We start from the raw sequence: 19,829 nt of genomic DNA, 5'->3' as shown, positions 1-19,829 counted from the left end.
TCCTTCTCTGGTTCTCTTCCTTTATCCTTGCTTGCATCATCTCCATTGCTAGATATGTCCCACCTTCTTTTGCTCCACGTTCCTGTAGGTGGTTTAGTTAGATTCTGTCCTAAGCCCTTGAAGATAGGATCCTTCTGGTCAGCTGTCCTCATACTGCTGTGCAAGAAAGGGGATCTCTTCAACATTAAGAACTGGCATTAGGTATCACTCTTGAGTACTGATTACAAAAATCCTGACCAAAGCCCTGGCCAGCTGACTCAAAATGGTTATAGCCTCTATTATAAGCCCCAAACAGAGCTACTGTGTATCTGGCAGAACTACCCAGAACAACATGACCTGGTGGCAACATAAGAAGTCTAACCTGAACATTGGCTGTCTCCCTGGGTTAAGAAAATGCCTTTGATTGGGTCAACCACAACTTCTTATTCCAAAATCTGGAAGCCTTTAGTTTTAGACCTATCTTCATCTCAACCATTTGGCTCCTGTACTGGGACATCTCTAGCCTCCTGAAGGTGAATGGAGACCTGTGTGCCATGTTCCCAGCTGGCAGGGACATTCATCAGAGCTTCCCTCTCTCTTGAACCATGGCTCCATGCACTGACAGGCCTGGCCCACAGCCCCAGCTGGTTTCCACCACAGTTAAAGTGATAGCGTGTGTTTTGTGTGAACAGTGAGGGTGACGTATAGTCCCTGATCAAGTGTCAGCAGGCCTACAAGCGTGCCTCCTCAGCCTATATCAACAGAGTCAAAAGTAACACATTTCTGCTGGGCACCACCTGGGCAGGTGCTTAGCCCCTTGACCTGCCTAGAGGCCTGTCCTGGCACTGTAATGGCTTCAAAACCCTAAGTATTCTCTGAGGTTCACCAGCCTATCTAGCCAAAAACTGGCAAGGCCTCATTGAGGCAGTTGAGGCAAGACTACAATGGTGGTGCTGGCACCTTCCCAGCCAGTCCTGCCATCCTGGACCCACCAATTACTTCGCTCAAAAGGCTCCAGAAGCTCCTTGTGGACTTACCAGTACTACTGGCTCCAGCACGCTGTCCTGTACATGCCCACCAGCAAGGGAGGTCAGGACCTAATTGACCTGCCAAGCAAGGTGGCTGCCTGCCTTCTGCAAGTCCTTCAGCACCTACTCTTTTCTTTTCAATGCCTCCCCTGACACAGCTGGCCTTTGCTTTCCTGCACTGAATAGGGGATCTCAACCTTGATCAGGTATTTTTCCTAATGGCTCCTGATTGTCGCAGCTTTGACACCCTGCTGCCCTTTTACTGCAGCCTTACCCAGGCCTGGCAGGCTTACCTCTGACTGAAACCTGAGGGCAGGCACTTGCAATTTTCAAAGTTGCTGCAGGAGCCCCTGGTCTATAACTTGGTCATGCCCCAGGAGGCACCTAGCCCCATTGCTTCCTGGACAAATCACATACCATCAAGCTGACTTGCCTGACTTGTCTCTCTGACTCAGCTTGGTCCACCTGGCTCTTGCCCAAATCCCTAACTGATCAGCTGGGTCTGCACTCTGTTTTATTTTGTGCCTCTTGGCTGAAGTGAAATATGCTCTCCCCATGAATGCACTTACCACCCTAGAAGACCATCCCCACACGTCACAAGCCCTCCCTCATGGCAGCTTGCTAGGCAGGGCTCTCTGTATTACTCCTTGTTTCTCTGGCTGTGGACAGCAATAAGAGTGGGGGCTAGCACTCCATTGTCCCTCCCTGTGCTTAACAAGAACAGCAGTGAGTTTTGCTTTGAGCTCTTGTTTAGGAAGGCACTTTACAGATGGTCAAAGTGTGTAATACCTGTGTCCTCATCCCATGCCCTGGCACAACTTGGAGGCAGCATGTAGTGGCAGAAACACTAGAGCAAACCAACTCAACCTGGTGGACCCAGTACAAGCTATCCATCACCAAGAAAATTGATGACCTCCAGTGGTGGCTGCTGCATGGGGCCCTGGCCATAGGCACTTTTATCTGCCACTTAGACTCAGTAGCATCGGCAGCCTGCCCTTTCTGTGAGGAGGAGGAGGAGGTGAAGGAAACTCTTCCATGTCTTTCTGAACTGCTCCTGGCTGCAGCCGCTCTTTACTGTTCTCAGCACCCTTGTTGGCATGTTGGACTTGGACTTTTCCAAAGCTGTGTACATCTTCTCTTTCCCATACTGAGTGGCCAAGGGGATTGCAACCTGCTGGGCCAATTTTCTGCTGGGCCAGGCCAAGATGGTGACTGAAAAACCAGAAACCAGCTTGCAGGACTTGGCTCCATTGATGTCCTTCAACTCTTCTGCTTCCTGGTCTGGGTATGCATCTCATTTGAGTTTGGGTACTTCACCTTGCAACAAAATGTGGACAAGTTTGTGTTGTGCTGAGCCATGAAGGGGGCACTCTGCAAGGTGGAAGACAGGGTGTAACCCTGTGTAACCCCTTAAGGGACACGCAGAAGTGCGTTTCAGTCTCTAGTGACATGATGTCTTTTGTTGCTGACAAGTATTTCCTGCTTGCCCCCTGGGAAGGCCACATACCTTTTCACTTATATTATTTGTATTTAATATTTGTATAATAAAAGTTCAAAAGTCAAAAAACTCTCTCTCTTTCTGTCTCTTATCTCTGGATAATCTCATCTGTAAAAACAAACTCAAGCTGCTTGTCTATGTGCTGATGACTCACAGATCTCCTTCTCTGTGCCAAATCTGCTTCCTTCTGTTCAAACTAAAATTGTAGTCTGTCTTTCTCACTGCTTCTTGTGGAGGTCTGGCTAACAGCTCTCACTCAATTTGGCTGAAACAGAACTCTTAATCATCTCTTCCATAAGCTTTTTCAGTTCCTTCTTGATCTTTTTTTAGCAAATGTATGTCTTGCTGAGCCAGACAGCAGATTCCTTGTTTACCAAATTCAAGGGTACCAAACTATCATACGGTCTGAACAGGGTGTGCTTGTCTGTGTTCGGGTACAGCTGCAGTTTGGATTTTTGTTAGTCCCCATCTGCGAAGGTTGGCAGTGCAGTGATCTTGGCCAGTCTTAGAAGCTATTCAGAGGAGCTGGTTATGCGGTATATTAGGCCAAAGACAGGATAATAAATAGTGGGGTTGGCATTGAGGAACTAATTTGTTAGTGCTGATGAAAGCATTCCAGTTGCCAGATTGATTTCATGGACATGTTCTGGGGCAGGATATTGGACCCCAGAGGGCATCTTGTTGACAGGCAAGCTGTAGGTAGAAGGAAGCAACCTGTGTACATGGGGCAATTTAAAGTTGGTGCAGAATTTCCCTGCTAATTTTGAGGGTCACAGGATCACAATGAATGTGCAGCCTTGGTATGTTGTTAAGTGTTGCCACTCAGATACATTATAAGATTCTTTATGTAACATACAGAAACAAAGGGGCATTGACTGGCTCTGTGTGTTTCAAGCATCACCTGAAACATCAGGAAGTGTTGGAGCATACTATTATGATGCTTGATACAGACCCCCGTCTCACAGTAGTCTGCAATACCACCCTCCCTATTAACCTATTAAATTTTTAGAACAAGCTGCTGCATGCTTTCTCCTATGCTGCCTCTCGTACTTGGGAGGAGTTCCCTGTAAATGTCTAGAAATTTACCTCATTAACTTCCTTTGAATCCCTCCTTTTATATCTACAAAATTTACATCTGATTTAGTGAGACCACTGAATATTAGCCTAACCAGTATTGTCTAATTGTCCTTTAGTCCCCTGCCTGTCTATATTCATTGGTTGTCTCTTGAGTGCAAACTGTATGGTGCAGAGACCATCTATGTCTTCTATACAAAGCTTTGCATAATATGTTCTTGGTCCATAACTAGGCCTCTAGAAACTACTGTAATAATAGTAGTCATTACCATTTCCTCCAGGCTGTTTAGAGAACATTGATGATGGGCACTGAAGAGCTTGTAAAGTACTCTCCCAAACAGTTTAGGATATGAAGAAACTTCAGCAAAGAGCAGTAATGGGCCCTAATCCAAAATAATTACAATGCATGTTAAAAGATTATTTTTAAAATTGTCTCTACCGTTCCAAAAAAACAAGCAAATCCAAAAGGCCAAGATGTCCCTGTTTAATGCTTTGCAGAATTGTGAACAGGCAAATCTAGCATTGGGTCAGGTACAGAATTTAAATCCACAAACATTCAGTGATCTTTAAGTCAGAACAGAACTAATGTATATCTTATCAAACCACCTGCATAACACAGGTCAGAGAATATCACCCAGTGATTTCTGTGGAAAGCCAGTAATTTCTATTTGAAACAGATTGTATTGTATAGAAGGGTATAGTTGCATTTGATTTCATGCTTTTTTTAAAATTCAAGATGATACTGTTATCTGACAGTCATGGATTCTACATAAATTCTTTTGAATTGTTTTACAAAAACATCCCAGTATATCATTAATAGATGTAACTGCATAAGTAACCCAATAATGATTTTGAATTGCTGGAGTCATGTTTTTGTGAACGAATAGAACCATTTACATTTTAGGATGATGATATTTCTGGATGTAACTTGCTTGTGCTATTACCAAACCTGAATGCATCATAAAGGAGATTAAATAAAGTATGTCCATGTTACCTCTGGGACTGTGTGAATACCAATTGTTTTTTCATCACAGTCCTTTTGAAAGGTGCTTGTTGGGAAAATGTGTTGATATGCAAATACTTCACTCAGATGTATGTAATTTTTATCGTCTGGATTTCAAGTTTGTGTATATGGCTCTTGCTGGCAGTCAGAGTTTCTCATATGAATCATAGCAAATTACTTCATTCAAATGCAGAAAATGAAAGTTCTCCATACTGTACCTACTATAAAATACACACACGTGTGTGCGTGCATGCATGCACATGCGCACACACACATGTATAGTATAGTATAGTATACATACAGTAGAGAGAAAAATCTGAAAATTTCCTTCACACACACTCGGTAGGTACTCATTGGTTTTAATCAAAATATGTAGCAGTTTTGTAGGATAGTTACATAGTTTCATAGTAGCTAGGGTCAGGAGGGACCTGAACAGATCATCTAGCCTGACCCCCCGCCACAGGCAGGAATGAATGCTGGGTTCACAAGACCCCAGACAGGTGATTGTCCAACCTCCTCTTGAATTTGCCCAAGGTAGGGTGAGGACCACTTCCCTTTGAAGTTAGTTCCAGATTTTGGCCACCCTAACTGTAAAATATTGCCTTCTGATCTCTAACCTAAACCTGTTCTCCATCAGCTTATTTCCATTGTTCCTTGTCACCCCAGGTGATGGTGGGGAGAAAAGGGCTCTACCTATTTGCTGTTGATCTCCCCTGATGAGCTTGTAGGCAGCCACCAGGTCCCCCCTCAGTCTCCTCTTGCTGAGGCTGAACAGGTTCAGGTCCTTCAGTCTCTCCTCATAGGGCCTGTCCTGCTGCCCTCTTGTTGGCTACAAATGTCCAACTCGGGATCCTTAAAATTCTGGTTTATTAGGCAGATTGAAACACTGTAATGAGTTAAAGCATAAACCTTGGGGCTGGTCCTTGCGCGCGCACGCATGCATGCACACACGCACGCACGCACACACAGAGAGTAGCAAGCTACAAGAGTCAGGTATACCTATCCCACAGGCGCTGGAGTCTGTCGTTGAGGCTTCTTTCAGCATGGTGTTATCTTCGAGAAGGGGGTCGCCGGCTGGTCCTTCTGGCTAGACAGGTCGGGTGCTGGTCAAGTTGGAGATCAAGAGGGCGCCACTGAGGGTCACTTTTCACTGCCTTTTATCTGTCCTTGGCAGACTTTGGTGACTCCCCAGTTTTCAGGGTTGCCCAATCCAGGGGTCATTGACCCTCGTGGGACTTCCCACCCTCGGTGGCTACTGGATGGCATCTGTCAGTCCCAGGGGTCGTCCGTGTGTACGTGCAGGTTTGGGAGTCCGTTGATGAATTTTGAATAGAGCTCTGGGAGTGGTCGATTTGGAGATATTCAGCCCAAAAGTTGGTCCCCGGCGTTGATTAACTCAGGCCAGGGCTTCTAGCCCTTGATCAGTGACGTTTAGAGATTTCCCGGTTGTTACATTGTCTTCTATTGAGTTCTTCCGTTGGTTGATCTGCAGTTTCCTTAAGTGTTAATTGCTGCCTGCTATCGTGTTATGCATTCAATCACTGATTTACTCGCTCTTTCAGGGGCCAGCCTAATACAGGGAAGGGCAGTTTGATTCCTGCCCTTGTTAACATTGTTACAATGTATAACTTACTTATGAAACTAAACACATTTAGTTGAAAGTTGAAAGCTGAGGAGTATAAAATATAAGCTACAAAAGTAATGCCATGGCACACAAATAGATAAAAATACCAAAATACAAGGGGAGATACAAAATGCACACATACAAATTTCAAAACACAATTCCTTATCTTAATGTGAAAAAAGAGGAGGGAAGAAAAGGTAGAAGAGGAAAAACATATCCAAGGAGGGAAGAGCAACTGCAGGCAAGAGGAAAAGGGGCTTTCTGCTATACTCTCACCAAACAGGTAGCCCTCCTCTGAACCCTCTCCAGGCTGGCCACATCCCTTTTGAAGTGCGGTGCCCAGTACTGGATGCAGCACTCCAACTGCAGCCTGACCAAAGTTGCATAGAGGGGGAGTATCACCTCTCTGGACCAGATTGAGATGCACCTTTGGATGCATGACAAGGTATGGCTGGCCTCGCTGGCTGCGGTCTGGCATTGGTGGCTCATGTTCATCTTGGAGTCAATAATGGCTCCAAGATCCCTTTCTGCCTCTGTGCTTTCAAGAAGGGAACTCCCCAGCCTGTATGTATGCTGTGGATTCCTTCTCCCAAGGTGCAGCACCCTGCATTTGTCTACGTTGAACCCCATTCTATTCTCGTCTGCCCACTTTTGTAGTCTGTCTAAATCTAGTTGCAGCCTCTCTCTCCCTTCAAGTGTGTCCACCTCACCCCACATCTTAGTGTTATCAGCAAACTTGGACAGCGTGCTTTCCACCCCCTTGTCCAAGTTGCTGATGAAGATGTTAAACAGCACGGGCCCGAGGATCAAGCCCTGGGGTACCCCACTGCTCGCATCTTGCCAGGTTGACTATAACCCGTCCACCACTACTCTTTGGGTGCACCCCATCAGCCAGTTTTTTACCCATCCAACTGTGCAGGTATCAATGCCATAGTCGCTTAATTTATGGATGAGGATGGGGTGAGAGACAGTGTCAAAGGCCTTCTTAAAGTCTAGAAAGACTACGTCCACGGCGACACCATCATCCAAGGATTTAGTTACTTGGTCATAAAAGGCAATCAGGTTGGTCTGGCAGGACCTGCCTTTGATGAACCCATGCTGATTGTCCCTGAGCATGATCTCCCCTGCTGGCCCCCCACAGATGTGCTCCTTGATGATTCTCTCCAAGATCTTCCCGAGCACTGAGGTGCGGCTTATAGGCCTATAATTACTTGGGTCCTCCTTCCTCCCCTTCTTAAAAATAGAGACCACATTAGCCAGTTTCCAGTCCCCCGTCACCTAGCCAGATGACCACGAATGCTCGTACAGCCAGGCCAAGGGCTCCGCGATGACCCCTGTCAGCTCCCTCAACACCCTTGAGTGGAGGACATCTGGACCTGCAGATTTAAAAATGGATGTTGTGGGTTTTGTTTTTACTCATTTCATACTCTGCTAATTGTTATAATTTACTGTCCAGATGCTGTTACAAGTTACAGGCAGGGTTGTTTAAAAATCATATGTGGTAGGATTATAAAATTGTTCAGCCTCTTGAGTTGCCTTTCTAGCCACAATACCAACCTTGAATACTCCTATTATTCTTCCGTATACAGAACTGGAATATTTAACACAGAGTTAAGAATGTCTAGATCGGGGTGGCCAACCTGCGGCTCCAGAGCCACATGCGGCTCCTCACAAGTTAATATGAGTTTTCTTGAATCTTTGCACAAGCACACGGTGACCAGCTTCCCCTGGGCTAGATAAAAACTGCCAAAGTCCAGCTTATTTTTTAAAAAAAAGCAAACAAAACGTATTTGAAGTTGCTTCTGGAATACATGTGGTGCTTTGGAAACACGGAATGCCACAGAAGCAAATTCAGTTCTTTGTATCAGTTCTTTGTGTTAGATATCTATCTGTTCCTGACTCAAGGGATGGTTTCCTATGGGAAGTGGAGAATCTATGATTCTATGGAGTTACTGGAAAGTAACTAAAAAAAGTCACTAACCCCGTTAAAAGGTTTGGAGGAATCTCATCCCATTGGAGCAGTAAAATATACTGATTTTTTTTCTGGTTCAAGCAGCCTGACAGATAAGAAAGAAAACTTTATATAGAGAGGTACATTATGACAAGACAGGAATGTTTTTACTAAATCTAACAACTGACATATTATAACGGTGTCAAAACTCTTTGCGGAAAATGAACATTACCTGGCAAGTGTGTGCAAGCAGTTAAATATTATGTCTGTAATGCTTTTATTCTAAATAAATGGTACTTGGCTGACTCGCTAGTCAGCTATGTCACTGTATGTGAAAGAGAACAAAACATCAGATGCTAAACTCAGTTCAGACCTGCTGAGATGATCACAGTGAATTGCAAGGGGACTGTAGCCTAAACCCTCCATGGTGAAGATGAAAGTTAGTTCAAATCCCAAGAAAAGTGACAGTTTTAGAGGCCCGAGACCAAAGTGGGGTGTCCTTCAGGAGACCTGTATTTAAAAATTTAAAAAAACCCCAAGAGCAATGGCTAGATGTTGAGATTATTTTCAACATTTATAAACATGTTTTTAAAAGTTAAAGATTTTAAATCTAAACTCTCTAAGTTGACAACACAACTGAATTGTTGGAAGGTTTAGGTTTTTGACCAATTGAATAAATGCACATTCCTAGAGTAGTGGTGGAACTTTGTGCCTTAGACAAAGTACCAAAAAAGTGTTGTGCTTGGTTATCATTTGGTATTAGGATAATTCAGTGAAAATCTAGCAAAACTCTGTGACCTACCCACAAGAAGGTACTTACTAATATACTCTAGAAACATTCCCTTACGAGTTGTATATCAAAGGTTAAGAGGTTGTATATCAAAGGCTGAGGAATTCAAGACCAGTTACTTTTTCAGACATTCATTCTCATCTATATGGTATGAATATTAATAAGTTGAAAGAGGTTTTGAAACACCTTTTAAATTTTGATTGAGGCATTAATATTTGAAAAGGGCAATCTAAATGAGAATCCTATGTGAAGTAACCAGAGATATTAACCTGGCTGCAAGGAATGAGGACTGAAAAATGTTTTCACTGTAAATTGCTGAAAATAACATTCGTTTAATGGATTTTGGTTGTGAAGGTATGGGGTTTTTACTTTTTTCCTTCTGTTTCGTAACAGCCTTACATTATTAAAGCATACAGTATAAATTAATTTTGGCTAGACATAAGATATATTTTGATTTGCTTGAGAGTATTTACCATCTAATTAGTTGCATAATTTTATTTTTATTCCAGTTATCAAAATGAACCTACATACAGTCTGTTACAAAAGACTAGTATAGGCGTATATCTGTTCTCATTTCCTAAAATGTAAGCTTAAAATTCTCTAGTCAGTGTTTTTGAAGAGGCGGTTTGATTCTCTAAGATATTCTTAATTTTACATCTCTAAAAAGAGAACCATTTCTGGTCATTTTGCATTTTTTGTGACTGATTTAACATAGTTGGCAGAAGTTTTATGCCCCAAATCATAGTCTGCATATTTTATTGATCCTGGGTCAAAGGGAAACTGTTTCTGCAGTTCATCATCTGAAAGACAACTAATGAGCATGGTTTCATATATATTCCAAAGTGAAAAGAAACCTTATCTACATATTGATTTGTGGGGCTTAAAAAATAGAGTACAAAGAACAGAAAGTATTGATCAGGGGGGCACAGGTAAAATGAGTGACAGACACATGGGATACAGTGACAGATACATGGGTTTATTAACTTAAAACTGGGATGAGGAGCTATATATTATCCTCTGCTTTCATATGCCAGGCATTATAATTGGTTGTGATGGGGTTATGCGTTTCATACTATGTAACCAAACCCATAATTGTTGGATAGAGCTTCTCAGATGACCCCTAGGGCTTAACTAATTTCTGAAATCTCAGCAGGGTAGTAGTGGCAGATGCCAGGAGGACCCTGGTTGCAAGTCACCAAGATCGGTCTTGAGTTTTCTGACATTAAACTTTGAAATACTATTGCTTTCAGTCTAGTTGCACCTTCATGATGGTACAAGTAAATGGAAACCTCTTCAGATTTCTTTGCCAGTTTGATCCAGTAGGAAATTATTTTCCAGATCTGAACCCACAGAATCAAACTGTGTTTGGGAGTGGGGGGCAGGAACTAAAAACTTTAGGCAATATAGAAGGTGCTTATATGGTTAAGGGAAGAACCAATTAGATAGGCCTATTCTCCCTGACCTGGTAAATGGGAATGTGGAGAAGCTGGGGGTGAGGATACCTCCCTCCTGCGGCTCATTCTACCCTATCCCTTGAGTTGTCATTTACATTCCCTGCTGTCTTGTTTAAAATTTCTGTAATCTCCTGAGTGCAATAGAAGGACATTAATTTAGTTTACCTATGAGCATTTGGATTGGATTGGATTGGACTTTGATTGCAACACTAATTCCATTTACGTCTTGTAATTACAAGTTCCGTTTTTCACATGTATTATTTAATCTGAAGTTGTCACAACACTTCACTATGCAGTTTCCACTGACTTTGGTTCTCTTGTTTGAAAGCCTGTTGCTTATTTAGCTGATATGAAGGTATTTAAATGACACATTCCTATATTTTTCTATCAAATTTCTCAGTGACCTGAGTATTGAAAAAGGTTATATGTGCTCTTTACTGTTTTTTTTTACTCCTTTTCTTTTGTTTTTTTTTCTCATTAGCAGAAGCTTTCATGTTATGAATGTTTAAAAAACAAAGAAATATCTGGGTTTTCAGGTTGGCTTTGAATGATTAACTTAATGTACATTGCCATATATTTCCTGAGCAAAAATGGCCCTATTTAAAGGATATGTGGTTTCTCTGTCTCAATCAGGATGCCTAAATTTCTCCAAAATGGGTCTAGTATTGGATTAGTTTTAATATAACTGATTGCAGGCCACTTAAGCAGATTGTTGTTCAGGCTAGCAGTTTAGAAATGAATGTAAAAGCTTCTGAAGCATTCCAGTAATTGTCATAACAGAAATTGAGTAGTGTTTTTTAATGTTGCACTTAAATTCAGGAGTCTGACTAAGACTCCCGGCACAAGTTTCAGTTATGGGGATATTAATATATTCAGTGCACCATGAATAACAACAACAGTACACATTCAGCCAATTTATGGTGCCATGAAGTGGCAAACCAGCCACAAAGATATTCTACACAAAGTGAAGCATTTGTGGCTCATTTGTATGATGTCATAAATTGAACCTGTAGCACTGCCCAGCCTGTGCTGTCCAATGGATGATGAAAACAATCAACTGTCTTATCAGCCCTGGCTCTGGGTAGCCTGGGATCTTAACCCAATCTAGGGCTGAGGCCAACAATCAATTGGCATGGCAGGAGGTGTGATATTTGGGATGGATCATAACATCCCTCCAGTCCCAGTTAAATCATTGTTTGAATTACTAGGGCCTTAGTAATTTATTTTATGAAGTTGTGTATTTGCCAGAATTAGTGAAAATATTTTTGGATAGTCTTTGAAACAATTCAAGTAATAGATTTCCTTCCTACTGTCCCCCTCAGCAAAAACCTGATCCCATTTGCCAGGAGAATAAAAGTCAGGTTGATTTTTAGGATTTTTAGCCCAAGATGAAAATTAAAATCTATTTCAGTGAAAGAAAGTTATTTTCAATCCAATTAAAACCCCTGGCACTAAAGACTACATTATTTAGAGGTCAAGAAAATATCTGCAGCCAGGAATATTACAATAGTGCAAAAGAGAAAAAGATCATAAAGTTCTCTTCTAGGATGAAAGGTGGCCTTCTAGGACCAGGTCACAAAATCCTTAGATGCAGGGGTAGCAGTGGACGTAGTCTTTCTGGACTTCAGGAATGCCTTTGACACTCTCTCTCACCCCATTCTCCATTAAAAAACTTGGGGACTGTAGCGTCGACACCTACACAGTCAAATATGTTGCTAACTGGCTGGAGGGCCGCACCCAGAGAGTGGTGGTGGATGCATCATTTTCAACCTGGAGGGATGTGAGCAGTGAGGACCGCAAGGCTCGGTCCTCGGACCTCCACTGTTCAACATCTTCATCAGTTACTTGGACGAGGGGGTAAAAAGCACCTTGTTCAAATTTGCAGATGACATGAAGATGTGGGGAGAAGTGGGCACGCTAGAAGGGAGGAATAGGCTGCAATCAGACCTGGACAGGTTACAGGGGTGGGCGGATGAGAACAGGATGGGCTTCAACACTGACAAGTGCAAGGTGCTGCACCTGGGGAGGAAGAACCAGCAGCATACCTACAGGCTGGGGAACTCCCTTCTTGTCATTGCAGAGGCAGAAAAGGATCTTGGAATCATTATTGATGCCAAAATAAACATGGGCCAACAGTGTGAGGACGTGGTCAGGAAGGCCAACCATACCTTGTCATGCATCCACAGATGCATCTCAAGCAGGTCCAAGGAGGTGATCCTCCCCCTCTATTCAACACTGGTCAGGCTGCAGTTGGAGTACTGCATCCAGTTCTGGGCGCCGCACTTTAGGAGGGGTGTGGACAACTTGGAGCGGGTCCAGAGGAGGGCCACCCGCATTATCAGGGGGAAGCAGGGCAGGCCCTATGAGGAGAGGCTAAGGGACCTGAACCTGTTCAGCCTCCACAAGAGAAGGCTGAGGGGGGATCTAGTGGCCTGTTACAAACTAGTCAGAGGGGACCAGCAGGCATTGGGGGAGTCCCTGTTCCCCCGAGCACTACCAGGAGTGACTAGAAATAACGGTCACAAGCTGGCAGAGGGTAGATTCAGGCTAGACATCAGGAGGCGCTACTTCGCAGTCAGGGCAGCTAGGATCTGGAACCAACTTCCAAGCAAGGTGGTGCTGGCTCCTACCTTGGGGGTCTTTAAGAGGAGTTTAGACGAACACCTTGCTGGGGTTGTTTGACTTTGTTTAATTAATCTTGTAGTTATTAGTTTTAAAAATGCATCTCTTTCGGATTCATAAAACAAAATCTAGCCTTACTGAGCATCTTGACAGTGCATCTGATACTTCACTGAAAGTTATTTCCACACCTGGGTTAATGCTTTTAGCCATTTTTAAAAACAGGCCGAATCTGCAGGGCTGTGGAAAAGAAGCTATATTACCAGGAACATCTAACAGAGTAGAATTGCAGAAAAAAGGATAGCTTGATTAGAGGAACATCAAAGCCACTAAAAAGGAGTGAGGGAGTCATTAACACCTGTGGAATTAATTGTTTAGAAGGATTTGGGTTGATCATAATGAGCCATGAGGTAGATAGACTGCCTCACTGATGCCAGAATAGGAATGCTGCTGCCACTGCCTGGCAGTTGGTTCCAAAACTTGGGTGGACCAGGAATCAAAGGGGGTGTAGTTGTACCACTGCACCCCGCTCCTGGATCTGCCCCTGGTTCTGACTGTATTTTTTTTTAAATTTCTGGGAAGCCACTCACATTGGAAGGTGCCATATAGTCAGGCCTAAAATATGGTGGTATCTTACAAAATAAGGTTTGTTACACTGAGGTTGGATCAATTCATATTTTCTTTGAGCATTACATATTCAAACCCTTTAGAATGTCTAGTTACCATAGCTTGTGATCTGGCACTTGGCAAGCACATTTTACCTTCTGAGTAAATTTTTTCACATTTAAAAGATGTGCTAGAAATCTTGTAAAAAAAAAAAAAAAAAAAAAAAAAAAAGTAACAGTACAGCCTCTGTCTTAAGAGTGTACAGTATAGAGTTTACTCTGAAATAATCAAGAGTCATACATAGACAAGAGAAAGGAAAGGGAAGAGGAAGGACAAAGGCAAAATGGTTATACTGTAGTTTGACTGTACTCTTCTTCTCAATGAGATCATTGTTGATCATCTCCTTTCCTACTTTCAGTTGTTCCCAGCAAATTTTATTATGAGTTTAAGGTACTAGTTTTGATCTCAAACTCTGTTGGATTGTATTCCTTCTACTTGGGTTATGGTCTCTATCCCTACATGCAACTTTGGCAACTGCATACATCTAAATCAATTTAGCTAACTGCACCTTGGTGTGTAATGAGGCGCAGGTTCATTCTTACCAAGGGATCTTGGAGTCTAAAACTCAGTTTTCAACTTGGGTTACCACATTGATATTGGTGATCTTCAAAACATTCTGCAAAACTCATTTGTTTTCCTTATCCTTTTTGGAGAGGGAGGAAAGGAGAGGTGGTGATGGAGGGCATCCTGATATACAGGAAAGTTTTTCACATTTGGAAGATTATTTTAAAAACTAGCAAATTGCCGGTCATGAATGATGGTCAGGCAGGAATGTGGGGGGGGGGGGGGGGGGGGGAGACAGAGTGCCGGCACCCAGTGCCCCATGGTGCCGCCGTTCCACCTCTGGCCCCTTTCAACTCTGGTGTGGCCCCGTGCCCCCACCCCCCGCCACTCCACCCCGTGCTGCTGCGAGCTCCCAGGAACAGGGGGGAGGGGAGTTTGCATGCGGTAGCAGCTGCTGACACCCAGTGCCCTGCTCTGCTGCCGGCCCACGTCTGGCCACATGCACCATCCCCACCTCCCTGCCCCCACTTCCTTTCTTTTCCCTCCCTCCCCGCCACCTCCCCCTCTCTGCCAGCTGTTGTCAGGCCTGGGCAGCAGCAGCAGGGGTGGGGTGCACAGCGGCAGCAGGGGGGTGATGCCACCAGAACCCCCCCCCATTCCCTGTCCCATTCCCCTCTCTCCCTCCCTTACTCCCCTCTTCCCCACCGGCCCCGCCCTCTGCTGGGGAGAGGGCAGGGATGGAGCACTGCTATCCACCATCCCGCGCTGCTGTCATCTGCCAGGAGCCAGCACTCTGTGTACCTTGCCAGCACCCCATGCTGCTGCCACATCCAAGGGGTGGCCTGGCCCCTGCCCCCCTGGCCCTGCTTCTTGGAGGTGGTGGAGGCACAGCACTGGCCTCGCCCCCCTGCTCTGTCCCTTCCATCATGGCAGCACTCTGCCATGCCAGTCCATCCCCTGAGTCCCCCTCTGCCAGGGATGGAGCTCTGCCATGACACCGGGGACGAAGCTGGCCAGTGCCACTGCCATCTTGAAGGTGCAGGGCCAGGTGTGGGAGGAAGGCCACCTCTTGGATGAGGCGGCAAGGCCAAAGCGGGGGAGGGGGGCAAGGCCAGCACTGCGCCACCAGCACCCTGTGTTGCCACCACATCCAAGGAGCAAGGCCAGGGGAGGGTGGGGCAAAGCCAGCATCTATGGCCTCCCCCTGCTCCTTGTGGCCCCTCAGTGCCCGCTGTCATGATGGTGCTCCACCATATGTATCTGTCTCAGAGCACTCTAGGTGGTTGTTTCAGTCAGCATTGTGATTGGCTGGTGAGACAACCAGTCACAGTGCTCATAAAGCGTTACATACAGACAGACTAAGGATTTTATTATATTAAACTTTATTAGGAGTGTATTGGTGTAATTTGGATCTTAATGTAAGTAATTCACCTGGAGCTTGACATAGTTGCAGATGACACCAATGACAGTGATGATTATTAATCATATCCTTTTTTTTCCTCTGTATTTTAGGGACTGCGATGAAGGAACCTGCACAGATAAATCTAACATCCTGTATGCCTGGGCAAGAAATGCTCCACCCACCAAACTTCCCAGTGGTATGAAGCCTTTCATTTTATGAAATTCTTTGTATAGAGGAGATAAGGGGGGTAGTACAGCTTCCCAGTGTAATGGTTTCATTTGGCTACCGCAATCAGCAAAAATTAAATCACTCTTGTAACACCTGACAGACATTTAATTATCTCAGTCAATAAATGAGGGGAAAAGCCCACAGAAAAACAACATTGCTTCCCCAATAGCTGCTCTTATGAACTCACTTTTTGCTCCCACCAACTGTGTCATTCCTGCTCAACTATTCACCTTAATTTCCCAGAATATGCTTGAGAAAACAGGTGCATTTATAGCATTGTCTAAACTGTAAAAGCTAGCAAAATCTCTTTTCATTTAGGAGGAGAAGCACAAGTTGGAGGTTTTGCTAAATACTTTTTCAAATGGGAAGTTTAACTTGGGACGGTAAAATCTGGAAGCAGAGCTTGGTAGTTAACAAAAGAAATTGAGAAAGGAGTTGGGAACTTTGTAAATGTAACTCCATTACAGAATAACCCACCATTTGTTTAGGTAATGGAGGAAGTAAAGAAATGAGAGAGAAGTTTATATGTTTAGAGGGTGTGCAGAAATCTTTATCAAAACATGTGGGAAAATCAAGTTTTTCAGTGGCTCATTCTGTTCTGTATTGAATTACAGAAGAACAGGTACTTTTGGTTCCTTGCCATTGGTGGAATGTACTGGAAATGCCTGTATTCTCTATAAAGGGAAAGTTCTGTTTGAGTAGGGGCATCAACCCCCCCCCCCCCCCCCCGGTACCTGGATCAGATCCAACCCATAGAGCTACTTACAGACTGGATCCAGGCCAGGGCATAGGAGTAGCCACTGTGCCAGTGACACTGGGCCTGGACACAGCAAGGGGTTTGTTTGCAAGGTGTCCTGGGTCAGATGTCCAGTATGGGTCTGGGGACAGCAGTAGATCTGAGGATGGGGATCCAACAGAGTTCAGGGTCTGGAGTGTAAGGAGGGTTTGCAGGCAGCTGCAGCGGTGACCCAAACTCAGTGCTAATAGCCATGGCCAGTGGGGCCACGGGACCCACAGTCAGTTGCAGGCCACACCACCCAAATTCTGGCAGCCCCTGGTAGCCTGCTAGGCTGAATAGAGGCCCTGTGGGCTGGATCCAGCCCATGGGGCAATACGTTTGACACCCCTGACCAAGAGAATCTTTTATAGCAGTCTCCTTGACACCCTTTTGCCTTCTTGAACAGCGTTTCCTGTAGCCAAGATCAGTACAAAAAACAAGACTAGCTTTCCTGAAAAACATTTTTCATGTTAATCAGTATAGATGTTGCTTGAGCTTTCAGCGCACTTGCTCTTAAAAAAAAAAAAAAAAAAGGTGAATGATTCACCAAAGCTGTACAGTCCAGCAAACCAAGATATTTACTTTTAATGCCAAACCTCCCCTGGTCATTTGTCACTGTCTCTAAACCGCTTCTAACTGCAGATGTGTTGAGTTACCAGTCTCCTTTCCTTCCTTGCGGTATTTTTAATTCCTCTTATTTGAAGGCCCAAGTATGCATAGAGGTGCATCAGTCCATTTTACAAAGAGGCTTTGCCATTGGCAATTGTTAATCTAGAGCAAGGATGTCAAACACCCTGGCCTACCTTGGTGAGATTCAGACCTCGGGGCTCCTCAGGAGCTGTATTTGGATGCAGTGGCAGCAGTGGGGTGAGCAGTGGCTGGAACTGCAGGATCTGTTCAATAGTCACTCCCCCACCCCACCTGCTGACACACATCTCTAATGGGGTCTGGTATCTTAGATTTCAATGGAGGGCCCTACCCTTGAATCCCCAGCCCTTCCAGGAGCCTCGTGGGCCTGATGACCAGGTTCTGTGAGCTACATGTTTGACACCCTTGATCTAGAAGGATACACTGGCTGAATAGGCAAGAGTAAGTTTCTTTTCTGCTTCTCTCCAAGTATTTTCATTGTTAGCCAGGTGTAGAAAGAGCCTTTACCATACTAGTCATTTTGTGTAATCTGTGTTCTTTTTTTTTTTTAATTCCTCCATGTTAGAAATAAGCTGTTTCAGACTGATTTGCATCTTTAACTGTTCAAATTGGAAATGAAAATAAGCATTTATTCTTTGGAGGAAATGTGCAGCTCTCTTTTTATACTTCTACCAAACGTCCTTTTTGGAATGAAAATTATTTGCTGAAAGTAGTTGTCACTGTTCAGTGATAGCTGTGACTTGGCACATGATACTTTTCAGTATTTTTATGTTTGGGTACACTTCAAAAACTATATATTATTTATGTGTTTATTTTGTAGCTTCCATGACCAGAGCTTTCTTAACAGATATCTCAAAATTAAACTTTGTCTCCACTGAAAATGTTGAGGAATATTCTTACACTGTGTTGATTGTATTAATGATAATGAACTGCTTTATCTTTTTATTTACCACTTATAAGGCTTTAATGCGTCTTCTTTCTGTTAAGGTGTTGGATTCAAAGTTGGAGGAAAGACAGGTAGCAAATATTTCGTGCTCCAAGTACATTATGGAGATATCAGTGCATTCAGAGGTATGTATGTTAGCAATCCTAGCCTTGAAATTATTTTGAATTACTTCTGACTAGAAGTAATTGAAATAACTAGAACTAGTTGTATTAAAAACTAGTTGTATTAAAAAAATACCTTATGTCCCTAAAGGCAGTCATAGCCATGCATTTTATTCTACCCCAGAGACAAGGATAGCTTAACTGGATCTCCTTTCATCTGAAGAAAAAATAGTATTTTAGTGTAAAACAGTTAATAATAGGATAATGCTCTATCTGTAAATCAAGATTATTTTGTATTGATGAGTCATTTATTAAAAATAAGTTGCAACAGTTTACATCTTTTTGACCCTTGGTTATATGACAGCTGATTAAATCTATTTATATTCAAAGAGATGAATAATAGATAATCGTGTCTCAAGTATTTTCAGAGTAATAAAATAGAAACAGCACTACCCCATTTTTCTTCATGCAACAGGGTTTTATCTTTTTTTCTTCTCTTATTATTGCCAGCAAGCAATTGAACATCTGTTACTTGTATTTTTGTGAATTAGTTTCTTGAGAATCAAATGTCCACTTTGCACATAGTAAGTTTTTCACACATTTTGATGAATGGTGGGGGGAGGAGGGAAGAAAAGAAAAAGGGTTGTTCTCTTGGTCACCAGTTCAACTGTAATCCAAATCACAGGTTGCATTTGACATGCATTAATTTAAACAACATGAAACTCTAGTTTATAGGAGGCATGAATACAGTGAGATCTTCAAATATTGATTTTGATAACTTAAAAACAGTTAGGTAGTAGTATGCATGATTAAGAGTAATAATAAGTTAAGATCCTAAAAGTAAGTTGGTTGTTATGTTTGGAGGCTAAACTATTGACTCTTTAAAAAGTGCCATTTGCCTATGATTCAGAATTCAGGGTTCTTCGCATTATTTTAAAATCTTACATGGCATATTTCAGCTGTGTATTAATGATAATTATTTTTCCATTTGATGTAAAATGAAAACTTACTTATTAAATATTCAGAGTGTGTGTGTACCCAAATATGTAATATTGTCATCTATATATACTTACAGTTTATAGACATCTCAGTGTTGTTTTGTTTCCTGCCTTAAAATTAACATGGAAAGCACTGGGTTAAGTACAGAAGCTGATAGAAATTACTTAAATGATACCAGTATGATGGACGCATACCAATATCTTAGATGTATATTAGTGTTGTTGTGTTGCAGAGTTCAGTGCTCCCTGCCCATCCTCTCCAAGGGTGGAAACAGTGCCCAGTGTATTCACTAGTTCCATGTTCATGGCAGGGGGGAGGAGGAAACAACCCTTCCCCCCCCCACCGCCACTTTATCACAGTCTTTAAAAAACAAAACATAAAAATAGAAGTCATGGTTTCATATTTATATCTTAGGATATCAAAAAATACTGAATAATTTCAAGCATGTCTAGTCTATTCACTTGTGTCAATGAATATTTGAATTCCATGATTATAAATTCCTCACTGATTTGCTTTTCGGACAAGATGAAAATTAAA

The 19,829-nt window shown here is 43.1% G+C and overlaps 1 protein-coding gene across 11 annotated transcripts in view; it reads left to right on the top strand.

Moving 5' to 3' along the window:
* Positions 1 to 19,829, top strand: part of PAM (peptidylglycine alpha-amidating monooxygenase) — a 272,458-nt gene that overhangs the window by 155,803 nt on the left and 96,826 nt on the right. For all 11 annotated transcript variants that reach the window (XM_059724977.1, XM_059724982.1, XM_059724979.1 and 8 more), the window contains 2 exons: positions 15,703 to 15,788; positions 18,234 to 18,317. In XM_059724977.1, the coding sequence (XP_059580960.1) occupies positions 15,703 to 15,788; positions 18,234 to 18,317 (170 nt within the window). The remainder of the gene's footprint in view (positions 1 to 15,702; positions 15,789 to 18,233; positions 18,318 to 19,829) is intronic.

The sequence above is a fragment of the Alligator mississippiensis genome, chromosome 3 (genome assembly GCF_030867095.1).
Source record: "Alligator mississippiensis isolate rAllMis1 chromosome 3, rAllMis1, whole genome shotgun sequence".
NCBI classification, from domain to species: Eukaryota; Metazoa; Chordata; order Crocodylia; family Alligatoridae; genus Alligator; species Alligator mississippiensis.
The sequence above is the reverse complement of the archived record's forward strand: the minus strand, read 5'-3'. Positions and strand labels throughout refer to the sequence as shown.